At 38.4% G+C, this 27,005-nt stretch overlaps 4 protein-coding genes across 5 annotated transcripts in view; 1 reads left to right on the top strand and 3 right to left on the bottom strand.

The window, feature by feature from the left end:
- The window catches only part of LOC119026851 (butyrophilin subfamily 3 member A2-like), a 33,424-nt gene extending 6,920 nt beyond the window's left edge, over positions 1–26,504 (bottom strand). The window contains exons 1-4 of the mRNA XM_037111454.1: positions 26,276–26,504; positions 25,181–25,280; positions 24,753–25,094; positions 24,588–24,662 (exon numbers count right to left, since the gene is read on the bottom strand). Of these exons, the coding sequence (XP_036967349.1) occupies positions 24,588–24,662; positions 24,753–25,094; positions 25,181–25,271 (508 nt within the window). The 5' untranslated portion in view covers positions 25,272–25,280; positions 26,276–26,504. The remainder of the gene's footprint in view (positions 1–24,587; positions 24,663–24,752; positions 25,095–25,180; positions 25,281–26,275) is intronic.
- Positions 1,134–3,157, bottom strand: LOC119026907 (chromosome partition protein Smc-like). Its single transcript, XM_037111586.1, has 3 exons — positions 3,044–3,157; positions 2,583–2,694; positions 1,134–2,095 (listed from the first exon to the last, which is right to left on the bottom strand). Exons 2-3 carry the CDS (start codon positions 2,692–2,694, stop codon positions 1,632–1,634), a joined length of 576 nt encoding a protein of 191 aa, XP_036967481.1. The 5' UTR covers positions 3,044–3,157; the 3' UTR covers positions 1,134–1,631.
- LOC119026888 (low affinity immunoglobulin gamma Fc region receptor III-like) lies at positions 4,348–12,608 on the top strand. Of its 2 annotated transcripts, XM_037111542.1 has the most exons (9): positions 4,348–4,689; positions 6,081–6,137; positions 6,281–6,532; positions 6,674–6,919; positions 7,943–8,119; positions 8,249–8,293; positions 9,102–9,176; positions 9,453–9,521; positions 9,666–12,608. In XM_037111542.1, exons 1-8 carry the CDS (start codon positions 4,659–4,661, stop codon positions 9,473–9,475), a joined length of 906 nt encoding a protein of 301 aa, XP_036967437.1. In that variant the 5' UTR covers positions 4,348–4,658; the 3' UTR covers positions 9,476–9,521; positions 9,666–12,608. The 2 variants fall into 2 exon arrangements, with proteins under 2 accessions (XP_036967437.1, XP_036967439.1); XM_037111544.1 differs by lacking the exon at positions 9,453–9,521.
- Positions 18,314–21,586, bottom strand: LOC119026849 (butyrophilin subfamily 3 member A2-like). The gene is made up of 6 exons (XM_037111448.1): positions 21,548–21,586; positions 20,459–20,558; positions 20,017–20,358; positions 19,645–19,926; positions 19,432–19,551; positions 18,314–18,993 (listed from the first exon to the last, which is right to left on the bottom strand). Exons 2-6 carry the CDS (start codon positions 20,547–20,549, stop codon positions 18,473–18,475), a joined length of 1,356 nt encoding a protein of 451 aa, XP_036967343.1. The 5' UTR covers positions 20,550–20,558; positions 21,548–21,586; the 3' UTR covers positions 18,314–18,472.
- Positions 26,505–27,005: the final 501 nt, after the last annotated feature.

Genomic DNA, 27,005 nt, shown 5'->3' with positions numbered 1-27,005 from the left:
TCTGTAAAAAATGTTGGATGGTTTTTACCATATAGCATCAGGCTAAATCTCTGATGGCGTTTGAGAGATTAATATCACAAAACAACAGTTTGATGCTCAATGAATCACAATTCCACCAATAGTTAATGGATATTCTTGTATAAAATACAGTCATCTTAATAAAATTCTTCATTGAAATAAACATCTTATGAACAAGAATAGAATTTCTAAAAGCTCAATGAATAACCTCAGCTTCACAGAAATGATGTGCCTGATCAAACTCTGCCTGTAAAATCTTCACCTGTGTTCTGCTTGTTCAGCATTCTCTCTATGAGTTGCCACCCATGTTAATCACTGGACATTTAACAACAAACCCATTCAAATGAATGCGTCGTTGTAGAATAATCTTTGAAGCTTACATACAGTAAAACAAAACTCAAAATGAACATCAAACTTTCTGTAAGATTTTACACACTGACTTTTATCTCCAGTCAGGTGAATATGGTTAATATCTAATCTGAGACTCATATCAGTCAGATATCAAGTTCCTTTCACTTTCAGCCTAACTGTGTGAATAGCTGCTGTTTAACTCTGTACACAAAACTAACGACAAAGTAAATGATTACCAGTTATACAACATAATAGATTACTACATTAACAAACTGACCTGTCTGTTTTACTGTTATTGTGAAACACACCATCTCATAGTGGGACAGAAAGATATATAACGATCTTGAAATAACATTTCACATAGGACGACGTTATTAAGGTTGCAAGTGCAGTCTAGTTATTCAGTTAAAAGATAATATTTGTAATGTCCATTTACTAAAATTACATTGACCAAAAAGAAATGACCCACTCTTTAATGTATTGTCCAGCACAGTCACACTCTAAATATGAGAAGCAACTGGCTTTGTATTAATGAAGAAAACATTTGGCCAAGTCAGAAAAGCACTTTATTCAAGTAGAGGTGAAATTACATGTCTTGATAACAAGTCCTCCAAACTAAACACGCGTATTTGTTGCTGTTGATATCTTCTGTAGTAAATGGCTGTTATATAAAAGGGTCAGTGTCAGTACCTGATCCACGCTGGCTGCAGAGTCGGTTCTATACATGTGTGGACATCTAAACGATCCGACATACCGTGTTTGTGATCTTCCTGGAACAATATCGTTAATGATGATCCAGGAACATCACTGTAACTGACCACTCATGTTTTTGTGAAGTCATAGCTGTTAAGAGAAAGACTGCAAAAATTCACACATGGCAGAAGTAATCCACATACAGTTACCCAAACTATATGTCCCCTAAACCTAACCAAGTGTGTACCTAAACAGCAACAAGGAACTGAAAATATGTGGAAAATAAATGAAAAAAAGATAAAAAAAAATGTAGTTGGTGTTTTTTACATCCAAACTTGACTCAAGCCCCGACAAAGTTAATGTAAACTGTTATAAACAACCCCCAGTGTTACGTTCCAGGTGTGGTCATAATTAGCATGTAACTGCACTTATTATTCGTTATCAATTATTTGTACACTGTATTTAATAATTTATACAGAATATGTTCAACAAAGCGCAATGTCAAATAGGCAACTACAACTACATGGTAAAGTTTAAATTTAAGTTCTTCTTGAAAGTGGGAATATTCCTCACATTCCTTCCTCTTTCTTCTCTAAATTCTGCTTCTTCTCGGTCATCCTGGTCAGAAGACCGTCTGCCTCTTCACACTGCAGCACTTTCTCTGTGTTCAGCTGCAACTTCTCAAGGTCTTCCTTTTTCCTCTCCAGCTTCCACTGAGCACTTAACAGCTTCTGTTTCTCTCTGAGGAGTTCTTCTGTTGTCTCAGTTGCCTTTTCTCTCTCGCTCTCTGTTATTAACTTCTCCACTGACTGGATCTTCTCCTTGTTGTCCTCCCTCTCTCTCTCCACGTCTTCCAGCTGCAGTTTGAACAGCTCCCTGTGGTTCTCCAGAAGCCTCCGCTGGCATAAAAACATGATGATCTTGTACACTTCATTGTCCAGCTCTTCTTTTGTCTTCTCTAGGTGTTGAGGTTTGGCCTTTATCTCATCTGAGTCCTGATTTCTTCCTTCTTTTGAAGAGGAACAATGTGACGCTAAATGAGAGAAAGCAATTATTATTATGGTTATAACAAGAGGTAAACACATAGACATGATTTTTTTTAAAGGAAGGTTTTATATGACACGGCACAAAAACAATAATTACTTTGTATTTACAGCGGTGCTAAACCCACGTAAAGCTTTTTTCCAAGTCTGATGTTTGATTTTTCAGTTCTGTCAAAAAAAGCTAAAAATCCTTGCCTACACCTGTTTTTCATTTTATTTTTTCAAAATGTGAACAGCAAGTTTATTTTGGCCACTGTTATCTCACAACTTATCGACCAATTATTTTGACCACTAAGAAAGTTCACGATCAAAGTCAAAGGAGGATTTGAATTAGTTTATGTCTACGTTACTTATTTTCATAAATAATAATTTAGAGATAATACTATGAACATGTTTTTATTTTCAAAGGCTGTAAGGAAAATCTGAATGACCCCCCTTCATGACACAGTGCTACAAGAAAGTGAGTTGGTGTCTCACATTTTTTGGAACGTTTCCACATCCATACAGCAATTGCTGCAGAACTACACACTGCAGCCACACCAACAATAACTTGTCCTTTCGGAGAGAGATTTGACCATGAAACAACCATCTGAAATCATAAAACACAGGGCAACACATTAACAGATTATAGATTACTTGCACTATAATCTATTCTCACATCAACATATTCACCATCATGTCTAAAACAGAAGCAGAGTTCCAACTGAAGACATCAAGTTCACCCCATGTAAACTATCCATGCCATGGCAGAGTTAATATTATTTAGATCGATTCAGACCTTATTGTGACTTGTTTTATTGGTATATCACATTTAACTACTTAACAACTTTGATGAAAGAGGATACAGCTGCAGTTGAAAACAGAACTTTTTAGAACGGTTTAATCAAATCTGCACAGATAGACTACTTAAAGATTTGAAATTTAAAACGTCCTCTTACCTTTTTGCGAGCAGCAAGACTTCAGTTCACGAGCTGCAAGGTCAAAGTCCTTAACTGTTCTGGCAGCCTGTCAACAAATAAGCTCTGGTCACACTGCATTTCATTCCTTTTCACTGCAGCTCGGATCGACATGCATGTGTAGATTTCACACTGCAGGAACAATGTTGCATGCAGTTCACTTCACTTTTATCTCACAATCACAATCACACATCAAGCATATTGATTATGACTAATAATGACATGTTTTGTTCCAACGCTTCAGCCCATCATTGGATTCTAAAACGTTGCACTTTTTAATGTTTATCATATTGTTATCTAATTGTATGACTGTTTTAACTTTTTTTTATTTTTTCATCAGACCTTGTTTACCACTCTGAACAGGATAGTTGCATTAACAGAGCTGTTCAGATAAAGTTATTATTATTAAGTTAGGCTCAAATTAATAATTCCCATATTTTTGAAATGATTATCTTAATTCTGTCTTGAAAAAGTTTACACAAAAAAAGTGCGTGCAGACTCTGGTCATGATGTGAGTACACTGAACTGATATTCTTTAATAGCAGACCTGGTCCTTCTCACTATTGTTGGTTTTTCAGTTTTCATCTTTAATTTTAAACTTCGTGGTACTTTTAACTTGGCACTATAGTGTCCTCGGTAGGTGATTTATTTTTATATAGTAGCAATGGGTTTCTTCCTTGTTTTTTGGCAGAATAGATGAAATAATCTTGTTTGATATGCATAATAATGGTTAATTTACAACAGAGGGCGACATTGAACTAGTTTTAGCTGTTAGTTTGTGAATGTGTCTGAGAGGAAGAGAGAAAAGATGGCTGAAACTGTGTGGACTGCTCTGTCTTTGTGTCTAAATAGAGACAAATACCTGCAGCCAGCAAACAAAATCTGGTCAAAAGACTGAAACTGCACGAGTGAGAGCTTCAGATTAACAACCATGGTTTTGGAGTTACATGTTATGTGATGGTAGTAATGCATAGTTGTCCACATACTTTTGACCTTCAAATTTGTTTGTGTCATAGGCCTTCTGACCATACGGACCTCTCTAATACATGTCATATTGCTTTAACAAGTAATTACGAGTGCTGTAACTGGAGGTAGAGTGGACAGTGGAGGTGTGTTTCAACATTTATATGTGTGACACCACTGGCTAGTTCTGAGGGTATCTTGGGAAGTGCAGCATTGTCACATGATAAGCACTCAAAATGGACCCTGAAGAAATGTGAAGTTATTTGTGATTTTTAAAAAACTCACATTGCCAACATGTATGTTGTTGTGTGGGATGTCTACTGTGTTCAGTGCAGAGAGTACTTAATTCTACAACAAACAGGTCGAAGGATCTGAATTTTTAGAGTTAAAATAATAACCCTGATTTTCACTTTACTTCACCTGATAGTTTGCACTCAGACACAAAGAGGCTCTGACGGTTGACCTGCTAAATCTGAGTATTTTTATCCTTCAGAGAAACTCGGGGCTGACAGTTATAATACTATATACTGCTATGGTCTCTACGCTGCACAGGAAAAGGAAGTGTTGCACCGTCACCTACATCATATTTAGGCTGCGTTCAGTCTGATCTTCAGACAGTTGGAGACGAGACGGCATGGAGGTGACAGCGCTGTGCATCACACTGAGTGAGTCTGCTTTCTGTTTTTACTCTGACAGCAAATCTAATCAGAAGAGTTTGATAGAGAATACACTTTGAATTGAAAACAAAACCAGGTTCGATCAGATCAAGGATTATCAGTTATACGTGTGTAGACAATATGGCGGTGTTTGCAGATACACCTCTTACTTCAAAGTTTCTGTGTCATAGTGATGTTAATCATAGCTCATATATTGTAGTATCTTTTGTGAGTTCTGTTTTTGTAACCATTGGTTTTAAAAAGGAAGGCAGATTTTTGGTGGTTCAATCCCCGCCCAACCAACTGCTACATGCTGTGTGCTTGGGACAAGACACTTCACCCACCTTGCCTCGTCTGAATGTGTATGACTGCAGTATGTTCGAGGTGGTGGTCGGAGGGCTTGTAGGCGCTTAATGGCAGCCACACTTCCTTCAGTCTGCCCCAGTGGCTACTAATATAGTTTACCACCACCAGTATGACTGTGTGTTAATGAATGGAACCTGGAACCCTGTCACTGGCACTTTGGGTGACTTGATAAGCGCCATACAAATCTAATCCATTAACTTGATATTTCTTAACAGCTGACTGTATTTAAATATCAAAGTGCAGCTTGCACCTAGCTGTAGAGCAAGTACTAACTGCTTTGGGCAGTATCACTGTGTTGTGGATGTTTATCACAATGCACGATACTGTTATGATCCTGGTCCAAACTTTATCCTTTATGATCACGTTATCATTATTACAAATAACTAGAATCTGTGCACCAGTCAATCTGTTCTTCCAGAGCTGTGGTATTGTGTCACAGTGCATTTAACCTATGACCTTTTGGATATCAAACGGCATAATTTCATCATTTAATCATTTTAGACATTTGTATGTCAAATGTTATCATACATATTGTGTGAATTCTTGAGAAGTGGTGTACTCTCTTCATCAAAAGGTGTTGGTGTGTAATTTGATGATAAAAGAATTTGCGGAGGCGAGGCTGGGTGGAATGATAGAGCAATCTTTACTGAAACAGATCTCACGCCTGCATCTAAATCAGGGCGGCCGCTCCCTGGTTTTCTCAAATCCTGGCAAAGTTCTGCCCAATGCTTTGCCCGCTGCTCTACCAGAAATCCTCTCGAACCTTCAATCATAGGAAATCTCCAAGTAACCACCCCGACCTTCTCTCCCGTGCGGGCCGTTTTAAAGTCCCTTCTCCAGTACACACCTACTTCTCCTAATTGGTCACTTTGGTAAATTATCCAAAAGACTAAAACCTGGACCTTTGATACAAACCTAATCTAATGATGGTCAGCAGTGTTAATTGTTGTTAAGTGCGTTGGCTGTAACTGTACAGCTATACAAATATTCTAAAGACATGAACTCTGCTCTGCTCTCGTCTCCTGTCTCTCCAGTGGTGGACGTATTGTTGCTGCTCAATGTTCAGAGTGATTACTATGATCACAAAGCTGGTGAGTCCAGGTTTCTTCTTTGATAGAACTAACATAAGCATTTCAACAATTCTTTAATCTTGGAATATTATACACCAACATGCTCAAGTTGTTGTTCCATATTCTATCTATGGATGGAAACCTGTCTCTTATCTCCCTAACAGATGCAGCTTTTCTTCACATTGATCCAAACAGACTGCAGTTCTTTGAATATGACTTGATCTCATTTAACTGTGTGGGGTTTCACGGTCCAGCTGAATGGAGGGTGATGACAAAGGTTCCCTCAAAAACTGCTCAATATGAGACATCTACAGGATCAGTGAAGATTAAACCAGCCTTTGTATCGCACAGTGGAGCATACTGGTGTGAGAATAGAAATGGAGAGCGGACCGACTCTGTCAACATAACTATCACTGGTATGTTACCGGGTCACCTGGCTGGTTACCATGTGTAACTCCACAGCTGATGATGTGGAGTGGATGATGTTTGGATGATGTCCAATAATTGATCATGGTCTTATTCTGCATGATTAATTGCTGATTTGTGTTCTTGTCCAGCTGGTGACGTGATCCTGGAGAGTCCTACTCTCCCTGTGATGGAACGACACAGCGTCACTCTGCGCTGTACAAAAAGGGCAACATCCTCCAACCTCCCAGCAGATTTCTTTAAAGATGGCCACTTCAGTAGGACTGGATATACAGGAGAGATGACCATCGACAGTGTTTCCAGGTCTGACGAAGGACTCTACAAGTGCAGAATCTCTGGGGCTGGATATTCTGCAGAGAGCTGGCTGGCTGTTGGAGGTGAGACTTATCAGTGTTTCATTGTTAATCATGTATGAAAACAAAGCTCAACAACAGTGATTATCAATGTCAAGTGAATCCTTAAGGTTGTTCATTACATCCCATAATAACAGACGGATGGTAAAAGAAATGCTTCTATACTTACACCTTATTGATAGCACTGGTGAACTCAAATTCAGAGACGTAACGAGAGGGGATCAATGTTATTGCATTTCATCCTCTGGGGACCATGAATGTCAATACCAACTTTAATGTCATTCCATCCGGTAGTTATTAAGACATTTCAGTAACAACCATAATCTCAAGCTTCTGGTGGTGCTAGACAAAAACGTCAAGGGGTTACCAACGTTGCAAGATTCATCCTCTGGGGACCATCAATGTTTGAATCAACTTCCATGGCAATTCACCCAAAAAATGATAATTTACTTCAGTCTGGACTGACGACGAAAGACCAGTAGTGGCACGTCTCAATTTACTCAAGTAGTGTATTTTAGCGTACTTTATTTGAGGATTTCCATTTTATTCTGTACTCCATTACATTTGTCTGAATTGTGAGTTACTTTTTAGAGTACAGTTTACTGTACTTTAAATAAAGGTACTTTACGGATGGGTATGGTCATTTAAAACATGTTTTGAGGCACACTAACAAGATTCCTACTTTCATTAAATAGAGTAGTTTACATCAGATTAGCCTTTATTGTCTCCATTGGGGGAAATCTGTCTTTGAACACAGTTGACATAGCAGTACTATCTACAATCAGACTTTGGTCACAATGCAGTATCACACACAGATTTTCTAATCTAACAGAAATACAAAGAACATTGGCCTATGCAACAGCAACATGTAGATGCAGATCCATGGATAGGGGAACTATGGAAAGAAATACCTTGACCTATTTTGTCAGAGAAATGATATATAACTTTGATGAGACAGTTACGTATTAGCTTACTGGCTGATTGTGTAAACTGTTTTACATTCAGCACTTCCATATTATCAAACCATCTTTTCTTGTGGTTTTACAGCATATGTTACTCCTGCACCTCAAGACACAACGTCTCTGGAGAGTCATGAGGCTCCTCCTCAACCTCCTCGCCGTGACTCCCTTCTGTTTGTCATCATAGTAACACTGGCCATCGCTGTTTTCTGTGTGGTAGTACTGCTGTTTTTATTGGGACTGCTACAGCGTCAGAAACACAGAGGTACTGAAAAAATACTTAAGTCTAATATTAAGTCTAAAAATTGTGTAATGAAGTGTCTAACTTGAATAATACACATAAAAAAAAGTTTTTGCTTTTCACTGAAGCCAGGATGTTTGTTTTATTGTACAGCTGCATTTGTTTCCTCTGATGCACCAACAGCAGAATTAGAAGAAGGTAAGTATAAAGTCACAAGTATTCAATTGTATATTACCATCATTTCAGAAATTAATTTAGGTTAGACAGTGTAGTCTGAGCTCAATGTCTCGAGCCTCAACATTTGCACTTTAGCTTTGAACTTTGAATTGAACTGATTTAAGTCTCAGGAGAAAATTACACAATACAATTTGTAAAAGAAAACAAACACTGTTTTAATGGATGTCTTCACTGCCTTAGTGATACTAAATCCAACCTCTGTTACTATTTATTTTCTTTAATATACTATTTGTCTTGTTTCAAAAGCATGCATCTGTTCTCTGCTAACTCTGTCCTCAGTTCTTTCACATTGTAACAACATGAATGATCACCTCATAATGTGAAACGTTTCAATTCATAAAAAGACAAAGAAAACATTGTTAGAACAGCAAAGGTTTTATGAAATGACATGATTAGTTTTTGGTAACTACTTGCAAAAACATTTTATAAGAATAACTCAAATTATGTTATAATCTGATCCTGATCCATTTTTTTTCTTTTTCGGCTAGGGCACAATACACTTCAGTGACATTTTATAACTCTGCCATTATAGAAATACATTTAGATATGACAGCAAGTCTAGTAGCCAGATCTTACAGTGGGGTGTCTTCTGCATAGCACTGGAAATCAAAGGCATCTTTACACAAAATTTGCCCTACAGTTAACATGTATAGAATAAACAAGAGGGGACCTGTGATGCATCCTTTGGGAACCCCATGAAATAAAGCAGCATAACACATAACTGTATCTCTTCCTACTACTAAATACTTTATTATATCTATATTTTCAGTGGATGAACATGGAAGTTTACCTAATCCACAAATACCCATATACGCTACTGTCAGAAAACCCAAGAAGAAGAGAGGTAATTTTCTTTAAATGATATTATTTCTACTATAGATTCATATTCTTGGAACTTGTTTCTTGTTGTTTTCATAATTCACGAGAATTCATGAGAAACCCATAGACAGATTTTAGAGTTTTATGCTGCTTTTGGTTTGGAAATGTGCATTTTTTTTTTTTGAGTGGGGAAAGCTGAAAATTTTATCCAGAGAGGGGAACAACTTTGGCAAATGCTTAAATGGAATCAAGAGAAACACAAAGAAGGCTGATCATGATATAAATAAATATATTGTTACAGGTAGTCAAGAGGTTATCACATGAAGGATGCAACATATGCTGTCACAACAACAAGGAAGGAGAGGGGAAAGTAATGCACATTTTAGTAAATATCACTTCATAGTAAAATAAATAACAGTTATATAAAAGCTTGACTAATGTGTTAATCTCTGATCATGCATATGATATCACCGTATTTCTACCCAGTTGACCACTATAACTCTGTATCTTCCAGGTTACTGACAGCAAAAAACATCCACTGAAGGACTGATGAGAAACAGTGATTGCAAGACAGAAAGAAATGCAACCTTACGGCATACTGCTATATATATGTACATAAACATGGTTATATGACGGAAGAAATTGTAAGTAGAATGGCAGTTGAAAGCATTTTAAAATAGACTGATGTGATTCTCAGACTTAGAGATCAAATTAGCCTTCATCTGAGAGCTTTGCAAGTCTATTTTTGAAAGTTTGTGGTTTATCATCGTGTGACTGACTATACCTGCCTCATCTGAAGATGCTACTGACAAGAACAGAGTTGCTGCTGCGAGTTTTAAATGTAGTCTCTGTGGTCAACCACTAACATCAGTGTCACAGATCTATAATGAACAAACGTGAAATGTAATGTGTCAAATGAAAAAAAAAACATGCAGACACAGTGAACAATGTCACGTTTTGTGTTAAGTAAGTGTCCACGTGTCAGCACTTATAGCTCAATGCTGCCCTCCAAAGATGAAACACTGTCAATGAAAAAGGTTTGCTTATGTTGTGTTCATGTTGTGCAGGTGACAAAATACATTAAAAAAATCATAAAGCATTGTTATTACACTTAATGGTTCCTCTTACCCATGGATGTTGTACTCATCATTGACCTTATGTAAATACACAAAAGGCAAAGTAAAATGTGCATATAAACATAAAAATGTTGTGTTTGATTTTATTGAGAAACCACAAGACACAGAAGCACAAAAGAAAACAGATGATGAATTCAGACCCTAAAAGTGTACTTAATACACTGGCAGTATGAAAATATTCAGCTTTTGATGCTCAGATGATAATATAATCCAACATAAGTTAGAGTCTAAATCCATGCTAGCAGCTCTGTGAGCCTGTATTAAGTGGTGCTTTGTGCATGACAATCATAAATTTGAACAGTTCCTTACCATGTTCATCATCTTAGTTCAGTCTGTTGGCATGCTAACATTTGAAAACTAGCACTACACTCAAAGGTACAGCTGAGGGTGACAGAATTGGTCCAGACCAGATGCAGTAGGGGAAAAGCCACAACCACCAACAGCTGGAAGAGAGACTGGTTTACATTCCATATTACTTATCTAAACAATATTTGCTATATTAAACAGAATAGAAAAGTCTTTGTATTAACATTGATCAAAGAGCTGTGATGGTAAGTTGCCATTAAAAATAATTTAACACATTTAGGACTTAGTGATTACATTGTGTCTCCATATTCCACACAAGACACTAACAGATATTTGGTGAACAGGATTTAAGTAGTGTTAGCAAATTGTAGCTTATTTTGAAAATGTATTACCAATTATTTTGCAAAGCATTTTTACAGGGTTTATACTGGTTACGTTATATACAATGAATTCATTAAAAAAAGTCCAAGAATGAAAATAAAGATGATGAGTGTCTGTACATGTAAGATTGTCACACTGCTCTTGATTGCAATTTGTCTGTACAGAATTTAATATGTGTATTGATTCATGAATTTGTAGGAAGCCAACTTCACTTTTCTTATTCGCACACATGCATGTTGACAAATGCCACATTAATAATCAATGACTGGTAAAAGTTTATAAAAACTTGATAAGAAATTTGATTTAGGATTGGCCTGTACATGTCACTGAAGAAAACAGTATCGGTCATCGCAATATTACAATATATTAAAAACAACTGCAATGCAACACCAACAATAATATGAAGTACTATGAAACTGAGATGCTGATCAGAGGACAAGGAGAAAAACAAAAACAGAAAAAAAGAATGTTCATGTTCATTATGTGAAAACAGAGTACAAAATATATTTAACTATATATCCATTAGTTATACTGTTAAATATATTTTGTGCTCTGTTTTGGTAAGCATTCTTGACTCATTGGTAAGTAGTGGTAAGCACTCTTGCCGTAGTGGGATTAGAACCCCTTTCTGGTTAGAGTTTGCATGTTCGCCCGGTGCTTGCACCTGGGTATTCTGGTTTCCCCCACCATAAAGACATGCACCACAGGTTTGTTCTTCTGCCAGTGTGCTGGCTCAGATCTGGAGCGGTCAGCAGGCATGACCCTCACCCACTGCTCACTTGGGATGGGTTAAAGGAGCTATTAATAATAAAAAAGTTTTTTTTTTACTTGTTGGGAGTGAGATTCAAACATTTTCCTATTCTATGATATGTGACATAAACAAGGGCTCTGCATCGTTTTATGTCCTCATTCTCTAACCACTCTGTTTTCATCAAGATCTAATCTCTTTTCTTCCTTTAGTTGTTTATTTACTTGTTTCTGGTCTTCTTCTAGCCTCACCTTCATCTCTGTCATCGCAATAATCATTTCCTCTGTGGTCTCCATCAGTTGATCTGTGTTCCTAAGTTTTTCATCACGTGCTGCAGTTCTTCTCAGTTTGATCTCTTTTTTCTTATTAAACCACTTCTTTTCCTCTGTCTTCACCTCCTTTTCTAAAATCTCCGTAAATATCTCAGAGACTCTCTCTTTCTGCTCCTTCAGAGCCTTCTTATGGTTCTTTAATGTCTCAATAATCTTTAGCACACCTCTCAGTTGTATCTCCTTTTTATCTAACTCTTCATCAAGGCTTTTGTTTATTTTGTGCGGTTTTAAAGTTTCTGCACCTGCGTGTGCTTCAGGAGCATAGGTGCTTGTGGTAATTTTAGCTTTTTTATTAGTATCTCAGTCAAAAACCACACATGAAACCCACACACAGAAACGGTTAGCAGACTCTGTGTTGGCTTGACAGTCAAGGAGGAAGCTGCAACCGAGCAGAGACGTGAGTCTGCAGCAACCTTGGAGCTTTGTTGGTTGAGTGCTCATGAGCACAAAAACTGTAAGTCTAAACTGTGTACAGGTGGAATAGGGTTATTAAAACTTATTAACAGTATTTCATATTAATTATTCTTTCTCTCAATCTTTGAAAAACAATTATACTGATGACAGCCACAGTTATTAAGATCCAGCTTTAAGTGCTTCATAAACCAACATCTGTATCAGTTTTCAACACAAATGTTAAGTTGGGTGTCATCTGCAAAGAAATGATCATACAAAGTGAGTTGTGCAGCTCAGGGGAGATATATACAGAGACTATTAAGTCTGACTAAAATTTAGGCCTAGTGAATGCATTCAAACAATAACTGGTCAATAGCATAACAACATACATCATCCCAATATTCCAATGTTTAATTTACTTGCTGTCCTTGTCTGTGTCTCTCTCTATCAGGTCAATCCTTGACTGCACAAGTTGTACATACTTTGAACACAGGTAAGACTTTACAGCCAAGTCCCCTAAAATCCATGCAACTCTTACGTAGGGCCCCCCGCCCCCCCCCCCCCCAAAAAACCCTTCTATTGTTGCTTTTTATAAGGCCTATATTCTTTTATAGTTTAGAATAAAGTATTTTCTGACTGGTAGTATTTTATTTCTTTTAACAACAGGACCAGGAGCATCCAGCTCCACTGCAACACCAGATCCCTCTTCAAGTATCAACCCACTTCTAATGGAAGACAGATGTTTGTATTATACCATCAATGAGGCAATATAAACTCAGACTTTGCTTTGGATTTCTATTGATATCTTGTGTAGTAAAAGTAAGCAGATGCGTGTGTTGCAGATATGTTTGTATGTGTCTTAAAGGCATGATTGAGCAATGACATCTGAGTGAAGAAGAGAAGACAAAGAGAGATTTAGTGTGGAGTGTTCATACATCCAGAATGTATGAAGGGACTCAGGACTGTAACATGTAATTAGTCTTTTAGCTTTTAGATGAACTTTCTTATATTTCAGGATTTTTGTGGCTTTTTAGTGGACTTGGCTGCAGATCATTCAAAAGATCCCACAATGTCTGATATTTCCAGTCATACTCATACATTTTAATATTTGGATTGTAATGTAACAGATATAGATATATACCTATGCCTTAGGATATCTGTATTCCTATGCTTTATGCCACAATTATGCTGCATTGCAGTAAGTTAGAAGCTGTGATGGCATGGTTTCCATTATTGAGTGTTTATGTGTAAATGTCGCTTGACACATCTTGAAAACAAATCGACCACGTGGACAATCATCCACACATTTAAAAACACTGATGATTGATTGTCTAATCTCACTGCTGCCCCCTGAAGGTCTGACATTGTTTGTTCAGACAAGTCTTTACGCTGTATGTTCTGTACTGTGTGCATGGTGCTGACTTAATTACTCATTATAAGTATGAGGTGTCTAAACTGTGTCTTCCACATTAGGGTTGAACATTGTAAATGGTTACAGTTTCACTCATGTTTTGTTGATTAAACTTTTATTTTTTGTTTGTTTGCTTGTTTGTTGCAACCTCCAGTCACCTTCTGTCCACCAATACCTTTAATACTTCTAATAACAATAATATCATCAATGATTTGTATTTATTGAAACACGAGTCTTCAGGCTCATGGGTAGTATCAGGTGGTGACAGTGGCTGATTTACTGCAGAGGGCAGTGTAGGACAGCTCCCTCCTGAGAAAGATGACAGAGCAACAACATAACTGCAGGCGTTAGCCACACAGGAAGAGGAACTCATACGCAGCACTGAACGTCAACTGCAGACGAGTCTGTCTGTGTTCAGTCAGCAGCAGGACATCATGGAGGTCACATCTCTCTGCATCAGACTGTGTGAGTACTGAGTCCGTCTCATGTTGTGATGTCCTGATGAAGACCAGGAGAGGTCGAACTCTTATATATGTTTAATTTAATGTCATTACTTCAGATAAAGTCAGTGTCAGCAAAACTGACGAGTGATGATACTTTATACTTGAGCTTTACTACATTCAGGTCTGTATGTGTATAATCCCCTTGTAACTACATTTGCCATGTACAGCATCTGTTAGTCACTAGTTACCTTGCTGACCAAGATTGTAAAAAAAACATGTGAGCAGTTGATAAAATATGATAGATTTTATGGATTAAGGCTTATCCATATACATCACTGAGTTTTTACTTTACAGTTGGCATTGAAGGCAATGAGCTGCCTCTGAAATTATTGAGATGTTCTATTTATTTATTGATTATTTCTGCTGGATGATGTATTTATACACATGTCTTATGTACAACTCTGTTCCTTTGTCTGTACAGTTGTCAATCTGTTGTTGATGCTGGTGACACAAGTTAAGGACTGTTCCTATGCTCGAAGAGCTTGTAAGTATAAAGTAACTATTCAATTTTGTTGTTATGTTTAACACTCACTTTTTTGCATTATTACCTATTCTAAGACATAAGCAAGGTTTACATGTTGTGCAGTTAAAGAACATCATTAAGAGACGATGTCCAGACAACAAGAAGGAATAAGGAAAATAATATTTTGTAATTGGCTTCCTTGATCTATACATGACACACTTGTTTAATGTAATAACTGTTTGTCTGTTTAGTCGTTCCCTCATTGGCTTTTCTCCAGCCTTTACAGAGCAGCCAAAAGTTTTGTGTTTAGTTCTTATCTTTCTCTCTGCTTCATCCAACATCTACATCTCTCTCGTTGTCGTCAGACGGAGTTTTTTCTCGCGTTGTTCCTACCAGACTTCAGTTCTTTGAGTACGAGCACATCGCTTTTTACTGCGAGGGCTTTCAGAGGTCGCTTGGATGGAGACTGATGAAGAACATCTCGAGTAAAAATTCTTCATGTGGCACAAGCTGGGGATTTTTAAATAAGTCCGTCTGCATCATCAGAGATGTTTATGTAGACGACAGTGGAGAGTACTGGTGTGAGACCAGAGAAGGAGAGAAGAGTGGGACTGTCACCATCAGCGTCACTGGTAGGTCAACAGCGTGATCACTCACTTTGGTATTTCCTGGTTGCACAGAGCTGTTCAGTGTATTGCTGCATTGGCTGTCTCCATGTGGGTGTTACAGCACCACCAGCTTGGTCCACATGACCAGGTATCACCATGTATGAATGAATGCAGGTTTAATCTCCAGTCAGTTAGCTTACAGTTGGTTTGTATAGTAACCATTAAGTACACTGTCTGTCTGAAATGTTGATCCCCGATGTTATACATCATTCACAATAACAACAATAATGTCTGTGTTCAGCTGGTTCTGTGATCCTGGAGAGTCCTGTCCACCCAGTGATGGAGGGAGACCATGTGACCTTACACTGTAGAACCAGGACACCTTCTCCCAACATCTCAGCCTCCTTCTATAAAAATGACGTGTTCATCAGGAGCAGCACGACAGGAGACATGAAGATTCAACATGTCAACAAGTGTGATGAAGGACTGTACAAGTGCAGCATCTCTGGAGCTGGAGGATCAGCAGTGAGCCAGCTCACCGTCACAGGTGAGAGATAACCTGAGTGAAATCAGATCACTTTGCTGACTCAAAGACTTCACAGTTCGGTTAATCAACTGGATAGAAAGTTGGGACATTAACAATGGTATTGTCGTTCCAGAATTTCACAGAGGGACCGTTCCCTTTTGTTCCGACCAACTTCCTGTTCTCCTCTACTTCCTCCTAAAGACTGTATGCACAGTTTTTTGTGTGGCTTTGCTGCTGTTGGTGTTGAAAAAACGAGACTCTGGGAAACACAAAGGTAAAAAATATTAGTAACTTGAGCTGCACGAATAAAGTCAATTTATTTCTTTTAAGGTCTCTATTTTATGCTTCTTTATCTCTGCTCTCCTCTGCCCTTGTGCCTGTGCTACCAAGGAGACATGCTGAAGGATGCCGCAACTCCTAAAACACTCATGAAGAGACGAGGACTGTCAGGGGAGCCGTGAACGAGGACGCACAGGTGTGACTTATTCTGCACCTGTGGCCGAGAGAGGCGTGACAGGCACAGCTGGAATACACAGACCAGCAGGATTCTACTATTCATTTTGTATCCAGAAGTTAACAATATCAACAACAGCAACGTTGATGTCAGCTGATGGTTAATGAGGCTCTTGAGGGATTGTTCTATCTCGTAGGGACGATTTCAACCACTACTCTGAGGAGGAGCAAAGCAAGGGTTGGGAGTGAGAATTGGACATGGGTTGGTATCAGTTGATGGCTGATCACTTGAAGCACCCATAGTTTATCATTTAAATGTCTTGAATCTCTCTGACTGGTAAACCTTACCATCAGAGAGTTGTACTTTAGGGCCCTGGTGCACTCTGATGGGGAAACGGGTGTCACAGTGTTGTTCTGTTGCATTTGCTTTTGGGGTTTGCACATTTTTAGACTTGGCATCATTTCTGGATGATCTTTTTTCTGTTTTGCAGCATGTTTCCTTAATTATGCACATCAGTTTTCAAACTAAGCTCATCAGCCACCGTAAAGAAAGAAATCATGGTGCACAAACTCAGAAATGAGTAGAGGGGTTGATGAACTGTGAGTGAAGATCGTTGTACATTATCTTTGTTTTAGCTGCATGGAATTGAAATAAATTGAGGCACATTTGATCACAGATGGAGGAAGTTTAGTGAACTAATGATGCTTGGCAGAGTCATCTGTGTAACATGTTGTGTTATGGTTTTGTAATGGGAGGCTTCTTTTCGTGAGCACTTTCGTGACTGATTAACCAGTAAAATTATTTTCAGCATGTCTAGGCTTGAGTGTGTTGTATTTGTGATGTGCTGCATATCATGAGATGGGGTGAACAACCGTAAAGATATTTTAGGTCTCAGTAAAGACACAGTCTCTTGCTCGTCATATTTATTTCTGTTCTTTCACTATTTTTTTATAATCTGGTTCACCCTGACTGACCCTGTGAACGCTGACCACAGCGTCTCTGCAGCTCTGTGAAAAGAAGCTGTGGGTTTGTTTCTGTGAAGGCAGCTCGCCCACACAGAACAACAGTCACGTTCTTTGGTTTTGATGCTACAGATCAGCTGCTGAAGCTTTCATCACAACAACAAACTGCTTCACTGCAAATGTTAAGCAGTATGGAGCTGTCACAGATAAGCTTTGTCCTGATTGGTTCCACCTTTACTGATCAGCCGCCTGTTTATTTAAGTATCAGTCCCTCCTTCTGTCTGTATCAGGTCATCTGTTTGTTCCCAGTGTCTCTGTGATGCTCTGTGTATTTCTGATTCCTCTCTGGGTTTCTGGTTTGTACTTGGACTGGTTTCAGTCAGAACTGTTGCTTGTATTTTTGGATTGTCTGCATATCAGACATCAGTTTGTTATTGAAGCTCACCTTCTGTTTCACCTGCCTGCCTTTGTGTGTTCAGTTCCCTTCAGTGTTGACCACAATACTTTCAAAGCAGATGACAGCAAGTGTGAAAAATACAACAGCATAAGTCTCCTTGGATACATATACTGTATTTCTGTACACATCACAGGACACAGATGTTTATTTTACAAGCAGATATATATGTGCACCACATATTCTCTTTTTCTCACTTCTGATTTTCTTGTGTGATTTTATTTTCATTCTTGTTGTGTCAGAAATGTTGAAGTGAGCCTGAGAACCACTGCCAAAGACTGAGTCACTGTCATTTCTGTGCATACAACATGTACGGAAATGAAGAAAGATCCCAGTTCTGTCAGCTTTGGTCACACTAATCACAAAAAACAAAAGTGAATCCAAACCCAAGATCAATTTAAAAAACCCAGTAAAATTAAACAATAGTCATGACTGAAAGCTTTACAAAATATAAAATAATAGAATTTTGTAGAAAATAGTTGCAGTTTTGATCTTTCTTATTGACGATAATTACATTATTTTCATTACCATAATTTTACTGTTTGTCTGATTACTGAAATAAACAAATCTTTATCAGCACCATAAAATATTGAGACATCAGCGACGATCTAATAATGTGTTTCCTCTGAATCTGCTGCAGCTGCTCACTGACTTTCTTCTTGTGGTTCCTCCTTCTTCCCGTCTGTGATCATATTTAACATTTCATGATTTTTCTTCGTTATTGTCTCTGTTTGTAGCTGAAGATTTTCATCTTCTTGTCTTCTCTTGTTCAGCTGAGTTTTGGCAGTTAATGTGATTTCTTTCATTTTGTAAAATCGTTCACCTTCTGCCATCTTCTCCACTGACTGGATCTCTTTCTCCATATTGTTAATGTTTGTCTCCATGACCTCCTGCTGTTGCTTCAGTTTGTCTCTCTGCTGTTGCAGTTCCTCACTTTGTTCAGTCAGTTTATTATGAACCTCCTGCTCAAAGTCCTCATTCCTCTTCAACCTCTCATCTTTCTTCTTCAACTGCTCCTCATTCCTCTTCAACCTCTCATCTTTCTTCTTTAACTCCTCTTCAAGTCTTACCAGTCTCTCCTGCAACCTATCCATGTTCTCTCTGTCTCCCATGAGCTGATTTCTTTCTGTCTTTTCAGTTTGATCCTCTCTGTGCATCTTTGTCTCTGTGTGGTAATAAAAACAGGAAACAGTGTCAGATTCAGTTCAGACTTGTTCTGCTGATGCATTTTGTAGAGAGAAGGTGTCAGAGTGAACACCACAGAGACACAATGAAGCATTAGAATATTTTACAGCATAAACAGTGTTTTATTACAAAGTTAAACACTATCTGTAGCAGGATCTGATTTCTGACATACTCAGATCTAATCTGCAGTTTCAGGGTGGACTGGAACCAAAACCAGCTCGTGACACGAGGATCATCAGGTCAAGTCACCAAAGTATTTTATCATATCGTCGATACAGACTTTTCCTTTTGAACATCTTTTTCCAATGAAATTGAGCCTTAATTCATATTATATAAAACAAAACAAAACAAAAAAAAAAAAAAGACACCATCAACACATCTTGTGGCCAGTTGTTCACGTCACATCAGTTAAACTCACCTTTGGTTTGGTTTTGTCTCCATTTCCAGACAACACAGGCTGCTGCAAGAATAACAAGGAGCACAAAAACCACTAGAACAGCAACATGAGCAGAACAAGATGTGGCTTCGAGGCTGTCAGCTGAAATGACAAAACACACAACAGAACAGTGGTTATACACAACTAGACATCAACTGGAAGAAGAAACAAAAATGATATTAGAGAGAAAATCACCTGAAATCTGAATATTTGCCTCTCTGATCTGGTTGATGTGGTTCTGTTGGACTCTACAGGTGAAGCTGTTGCTGTGTCTCTTCTCCACAGTCACTCTGCTGCTGACAGTATAGAGGTCATCAGGACCTCTGACTGTCTCTGTAGGTCCAGCAGAGAGGAGGTTTCCCTCACCGTCCAGCCAGAACACCTCAGGTTCTGGATACCAGCCTGTAGAGTTACACTGTAAATCTATAAAACTGCCGTTGTATTTAGTCGTTGATATGACAGGTGTGGAGACAGAACCTGAGGAGGAGAAGGAGAAGCTGCTACACATGGTGGTTTTAAACATTATGAAGGAGCATTATGGACAAAAAGAATCACGTGCTGACTCACCAACAATGAGCTCAACAGTGGATTCTTTACTTTTTTGGGGAAAGTAGCATCTGTAGAGTCCATGATCAGAGAGTTTCACTGCAGACAGAAGCAGTGAAAGGTCTCCCTGCTTCAGTTTGTCGATGGACACTGATGTTCTTCCTCTGTAAGACGGGTTTTGGTTCACCAGGAGGTCTCGACCTTCATACCACACATGGACAAATCTGGGCTCCAGGTCAGGTCTCGCCCACTCCAGGGTCTTTGAAACAGCATCCAGGGGAGGTTCCAGGAGGCACGGCAGCATCACGTCTTCACCAACTAATGTCACCATTCTCAGAGATGGTGGAACCCTCTGAGCCTGGCCTGGAACAACACAGAACACATTTAAAAAGCTGCACTCAGAACTTACATACATACTTAACATACTGGACTCACATGGTGCTGGTGTTTGGGTGTAAGTTACCTCTAAAACAGCCTGTCAGAAGGAGGACCACCATGTACTGGAACACAGAACCTCTGATGGAACTGAACAGTCCACGATTCAGGCAAAACATCGTGGAATTCTGGGAAAGTGAAAAAGGCCTCATGATGTGAAAGTAGTAAAGATAAATCCAAAAAATAATCACTAGAATCCATTTATGTTAGGAAATATGGCTAACACTTTTACTTTTACGGGTCTACACATTTTAGTTGATAACTTCCTACCAAAATATTTGAAAATTCTTTTAAACTGCACTCAGATTACCATAATAACTATCTCCAAATGTATTGAAAATGATTCCAACATGATTAAATAATAATAGGTTGCTCTTTACTGATAAGGAGTTAATAAATAGTCACTGGTTTCTTACTAAATTGAGGAACATTTTCACACCATTTTTCAACAGTTCAGCAATCAAAAGTAACACACACACACACACACACACACACACACACACACACACACACACACACACACACACACAGATATTGTATGCAGGTCAAAATTAACTTTTTTCCTGTTAATAATTAAATGTTCCCTGCAGTGAGGGAACTTTTGAATGACTTGGTTGCAACTGTTGCTGGAATTCTTAATGGGTCATGGTTTAAAAAAGCAAATAAAACCCCAAACACTGTTAAAAAATGAACTCACACTGTGCCCTTACATTTGTATACTTTGTCAAAAATGGCTTAAAGACATTGTGTTCAGATATTACTTTGGTAAAAGTGAAAGGCAAAGTACTAAAAGTTATTTTATTGGCAGTACATGTAACAGTCTCAGAAGAAAGATATTAAGTTTTGTTTTTTTTGTTTACTGGAATCAAAGTTGCAGAAAATGGAAATACTCAAGTTGAGTACATGTGCCTCATAATGTACGCAGTTACATTCCAACACTGGTAATATATAATACACAACATATATGTAAAAACTGGAAGACGTCTTATATGAATGAGTCAAAGAAACACTGCAGGGACATTATCACCGATTTTCTCCAGATTGAATAATGTCATACTCACTGAAAACTCTGTGAAAACTGAACCAAAACTATATCTAAAAACTAAAAGGCACCTACCTGTTGTATCTCTGAGTCGGTTCTCCCCTCAGACTACGAAGCTGTTCAGCCAAAGTCCAAAGATTAAAAAGAAGACATTAAAACTAAAGACTTTGACCCGAGTCACACGGTGTGTTCTTTTTTAAACAGTTACGGCGTACACTTCTGGACTGGACTGCAAACAATTAGATTAGATTGATTTATTTTATGTTGCAATACTTATAAGTAGCTGAGGGAATATTATGGGTTGTAGTGGTGGGGAATGGTCTAACTGTTAAGGCTGGTTAGTGTTATAGGTGTGTGTGCATCACTGACTTGCAGCAGAGGGCAGAATAGAGCCATTAACACATCTGATGTGACTGTGACAGAGAGATGACATGTGTGGCCAAAAATGTGTGGACACTTCTGTCACTTATGTTCTGTGGCTGCTCTCCCTGATGTTAGTTTGTGAGTCCTTGTGGCAATTCTTGTTCATACATGTCCCTGTGCATAAAACAGCCAGAACGGCTGAAAACTTGACTTACAGCCATTATCATCACAGGTGAACAATGGCTGCAGGTGAATGAGCCCCTGATGAGTAATTCAAATTCACCTGAACGTTATCTTAGCACACAGGAGGGATACAGTTTGAAGAAAACCGTGAGCTGGCCAAACTTCAAATTAGCTTATATGTGTAGAAATGGTGTGTGGGATCTTTAATACATCACCTTCATTTTAAATGTCATGTAACAAAGCTGTTGTTACACGTGCAGAGGCCGAGGCGTCCTGACTTTACTGACAGGTATTGGTCACTCTGATTCTCTGATCTCTGATTATTCTGATGATGTCTCAGGTTGTGAACATCTGAAGACATTTATGTCTGACACGCTGCTCTCTTCTTCTGTCTCTCCAGCAGTGAACGTATCGATGCCACTCTCTGCTCAGAGCGCTGTCTGTGTTCACAAAACTGTGACCGGTGAGTTGTTTGGATCATTACAAAGGTGAAAGGTATTTGTTATATTGGTTTATATTGGTTTATATTTGGTTATTATTTTTATTATTATCTATTAAACAGAGGAAATCATGCAAACACACTGATGCAATGACAGAACTCTTGTTCTAAGTAATAGCCTGGAGTGTGAGGGCTTCATAATACTGCCCTCCAATGGCAGAAAGTAGTAAGTAATACTTTTAGATTGTTTATAATGAATAAATGTAAGTTTAATAAAGGTTGCATTTTTTAAATTAATAAGACTCACAGGTTGATTTACTGTCAGTGTTTTTTCATCTATTTCTAATTCATCTACTTTATTTTGTTGGCTCTGAATGTCGCAACAGAAGGAAGAATTAACTTCCCCAGACTTGTTTATATTTCAGAACCACTGTGACCGTGAAGAGCAGGTTCATAACCAGTCCAACCTGCAAAATGACAAAGAGTGATACATAGAATGTGTTGGAATGTTTTATTACTATTCAACAAAAGTTTAGGATAGGATCCATAACTCCAGAGCACTAAAATGAATATAAGTACCTTTTCAATCCCTTGAGTGGAAACAGAATATGATCCAAAGTACTTAACTGGCTCATTTACAGCTACTAGTCTACAGTCAGTAGACTGACTGCTCCAATAAAGTTTAGACATTTTGTAAAATTGGTACAAATAAAACTCTGAGTAAATAAAAGTGTATAACATCTGTACAACCAAATTATTTAGAAAACCATTAAAAAATATATTTCAGTTGGTGTCGCATTATACTCAGTGAAGACAAGTCTACAAAAGACAATAGGATGAAGGAGAAAGGTTGACTGTTGTTCAGTCATAATGAGAGTCTCTCACTGTGTCGACCATCATCTCTCCTGTTGTGATCTCAGTCTGCTCTGCTGTGCTCGACTCTCCAGGTGAGCTGCTGCCTCCTGCTGGACTGTCAGAGACATGCAGGTTGGTTTGTGTCTCAGCTGTTGTCGACACATCAGTGTTTCTGTCTGTCTCCTCTTTGCTCTCTGGCTGATCTGACTGCTGATGAAACTTGTCTCTTTGGCCGTTTGTGTCTTCAGGTCGTTCACTCATTTCCCGAGCCTGCTTCATCCTTTCTGTTATTGTTGTAATAATATCATCAGTTGTCTGTATTCCTCCGATGATCCTCTGTGAAGATTTCTCATATTCTTTCTTTTTGTGTTCCAGCTGCAGTTTCATATCTAATAGGTTATTTTTATTAAATTGCCAAAACGACTGAAGTTTCTTCTCGTTCTCTGTCCTCTCTGTTTCCACCTCCTCTATCTGTGACTTCAGTTTGTCTCTTTGGTTCTCAAGTTCTAGCTTCTTTTCTGACAACACTGAAATCACATATGTCATATTTGTCTTTTCTTCCACTTTCTCCTGTAATTTCTCTTCATGCAGAGCACCCCTTTTCTTCTGTCCATTGACGAGCAGCTCTGTTTCTTCTGGTCCTTCTTCAGGTCTTTTGTTGTGGTGCTTCTTGTTTTCTGCACACAAACAGAGGAAAGACACTGTTGAACTGAAACTTTAAACCTGCTTTGACCACGAGACCATGATACAGAAACACAACTGAAGTGATGGTAGAGCTCGAACAGACCTCTGCTACAGCAGACAATAAAGTGTGACAGTGCTTGAAATTTTGAAATAATTTAAATCAGATGATAACTTACGGCTTTTGTTTCGTTTCAGTTTCCAAACAGCAAAAACAACTGCAGACAGAAGCAGGACACAGACAACGGACAAGATGATAAGAAGTGCAACAGCAGGAGAAGATGGATCCATGAATACATCCTCTGAAATGAGAAGAAAAAGATCAATGTGACATTTTTCAGTTGATAAAAATTGAAAACATGACACATTAACAAAATAATTCTCTACCTTTAACATGTATCTGTGCCTCTCTGATCTGGTTGATGTGGTTCTGTTGGACTCTACAGGTGAAGCTGTTGCTGTGTCTCTTCTCCACAGTCACTCTGCTGCTGACAGTATAGAGGTCATCAGGACCTCTGACTGTCTCTGTAGGTCCAGCAGAGAGGAGGTTTCCCTCACCGTCCAGCCAGAACACCTCAGGTTCTGGATACCAGCCTGTAGAGTTACACTGTAAATCTATAGAACTGCTGTTGTATTTAGTCGTTGATATGACAGGTGTGGAGACAGAACCTGAGGAGGAGAAGGAGAAGCTGCTACACATGGTGGTTTTAAACATTATGAAGGAGCATTATGGACAAAAAGAATCACGTACTGACTCACCAACAATGAGCTCAACAGTGGATTCTTTACTTTTTTGGGGAAAGTAGCATCTGTAGAGTCCATGATCAGAGACTTTCACTGCAGACAGAAGCAGTGAAAGGTCTCCCTGCTTCAGTTTGTTGATGGACACTGATGTTCTGCCTCTGTAAGACGGGTTTTGGTTCACCAGGAGGTCTCGACCTTCATACCACACATGGACAAATCTGGGCTCCAGGTCAGGTCTCGCCCACTCCACGCTCTTTGAAACAGCATCCAGGGGAGGTTCCAGGAGGCACGGCAGCACCACGTCTTCACCAACTAATGTCACCATTCTCAGAGATGGTGGAACCCTCTGAGCCTGTCCTGGAACAACACAGAACACATTTAAAAAGCTGTACTCAGAACTTCATACTGGACTCACATGGTGCTGGTGTTTGGGTGTAAGTTACCTCTAAAACAGCCTGTCAGAAGGAGGACCACCATGTGCTGGAACACAGAACCTCTGATGGAACTGAACAGTCCACGATTCAGGCAAAACATCTTGGAATTCTGGGAAAATTAAAAAGGCCTTATGATGTGAAAGTAGTAAAGATAAATCCAAAAAATAATCACTAGAATCCATTTATGTTAGGAAATATGGCTAACACTTTTACTTTTACGGGTCTACACATTTTAGTTGATAACTTCCTACCAAAATATTTGAAAATTCTTTTAAACTGCACTCAGATTACCATAATAATTATCTCCAAATGTATTGAAAATGATTCCAACATGATTAAATAATAATAGTTTGCTCTTTACTAATAAGGAGTTAATAAATAGCCAGTGGTTTCTAACTGATTTCTACTGAACTGCAGCTGATCATTAAATTGAGGAACATTTTCACACCATTTTTCACCAGTTCAGCAATCAAAAGTAACATGCAGACACACACACACACACACACACACACACACACACACACACAGATATTGTATGCAGGTAAAAATTAACTTTTTTCCTGTTAATAATTAAATGACTTGGTTGCGACAGTTGCTGGAATTCTTAACGGGTCATGGTTTGAAAAAGCAAACAAAACCCCAAACACTGTTAAAAAATGAACTCTGAACATTGTTAAAAAATTAACACTGTGCCCTTACATTTGTATACTTTGTCAAATAAGTCATCACACTTGGCTTAAATACATTGTGTTCAGATATTACTTTGGTAAAAGTGAAAGGCAAAGTACTAAATGTTATTTTATTGGCAGTACATGTAAAAGTCTCAAAAGAAAGATATGAGGCTTTTTTTTGTTTACTGGAATCAAAGAAAAAATACTCAAGTTGAGTACATGTGCCTCATAATGTACGCAGTTACATTCCAACACTGGTAATATATAATACACAACATATATGTAAAAACTGGAAGACGTCTTATATGAATGAGTCAAAGAAACACTGCAGGGACATTATCACCGATTTTCTCCAGATTGAATAATGTCATACTCACTGAAAACTCTGTGAAAACTGAACCAAAACTATATCTAAAAACTAAAAGGCACCTACCTGTTGTATCTCTGAGTCGGTTCTCCCCTCAGACTACGAAGCTGTTCAGCCAAAGTCCAAAGATTAAAAAGAAGACATTAAAACTAAAGACTTTGACCCGAGTCACACGGTGTGTTCTTTTTTAAACAATTACTGCGTACACTTCTGGACTGGATTGCATCAAAAAATTAGATTAGATTGATTTATTTTATGTTGCAATACTAATAAGTAGCTGAGGGAATATTATGGGTTGTAGTGCTGGGGAATGGTCTAACTGTTAAGGCTGGTTAGTGTTTTAGATGTGTGTATGTCAGTGACTTGCAGCAGAGGGCAGAATAGAGCCAGTAACACATCTGATGTGACTGTGACAGAGAGATGACCTGTGGCCAAAAATATGTGGACACTTCTGTCACTTATGTTCTGTGAACATAAACTGAAAACTCACTGATGTTCTTCGACTGTTTCAGCATCAGACTGATTCTAATCCTGGGAAGTGGTTTTATCTTAGCACACAGGAGGGATACAGTTTAAAGAAAACCATGAGCTGGCCAAACTACAAATTAGCTTATATGTGCAGAAATGGTGTGTGGGATCTTTAATACATCACCTTCATTTTAAATGTCATGGAACAAAGCTGTTATTACACGTGCAGAGGCTGAAACATCCTGTCTTTACTGACAGGTATTGGTTATACCTTAAGTGTACTAGATCCTACATTTCCCATGATGCAACTCAACAAACTGCTCATGTC

The sequence above is a fragment of the Acanthopagrus latus genome, chromosome 10, assembly GCF_904848185.1.
Source record: "Acanthopagrus latus isolate v.2019 chromosome 10, fAcaLat1.1, whole genome shotgun sequence".
Classification (NCBI taxonomy): Eukaryota; Metazoa; Chordata; class Actinopteri; order Spariformes; family Sparidae; genus Acanthopagrus; species Acanthopagrus latus.
The sequence above is the reverse complement of the archived record's forward strand: the minus strand, read 5'-3'. Positions and strand labels throughout refer to the sequence as shown.

Bases quoted from the DNA above. Each gene is read 5' to 3' on its own strand.
- LOC119026849 (XM_037111448.1), bottom strand. From the start codon at position 20,549: ATGTTTTGCCTGAATCGTGGACTGTTCAGTTCCATCAGAGGTTCTGTG. The intron at 19,552-19,644 runs GTGATTTTCTCT...TTGTCATTTCAG, and splicing joins GGCAAATATTCAGATTTCAG to CTGACAGCCTCGAAGCCACA. The intron at 18,994-19,431 runs GTGAGTTTAACT...ATTACCACACAG, and splicing joins GAGACAAAACCAAACCAAAG to AGACAAAGATGCACAGAGAG.
- LOC119026907 (XM_037111586.1), bottom strand. From the start codon at position 2,694: ATGGTTGTTTCATGGTCAAATCTCTCTCCGAAAGGACAAGTTATTGTT. The intron at 2,096-2,582 runs GTGAGACACCAA...TCTCTCATTTAG, and splicing joins GTGGAAACGTTCCAAAAAAT to CGTCACATTGTTCCTCTTCA.
- LOC119026888 (XM_037111542.1), top strand. From the start codon at position 4,659: ATGGAGGTGACAGCGCTGTGCATCACACTGA. The intron at 8,294-9,101 runs GTAAGTATAAAG...CTATATTTTCAG, and splicing joins AACAGCAGAATTAGAAGAAG to TGGATGAACATGGAAGTTTA. The intron at 9,177-9,452 runs GTAATTTTCTTT...ATATTGTTACAG, and splicing joins AAAACCCAAGAAGAAGAGAG to GTAGTCAAGAGGTTATCACA.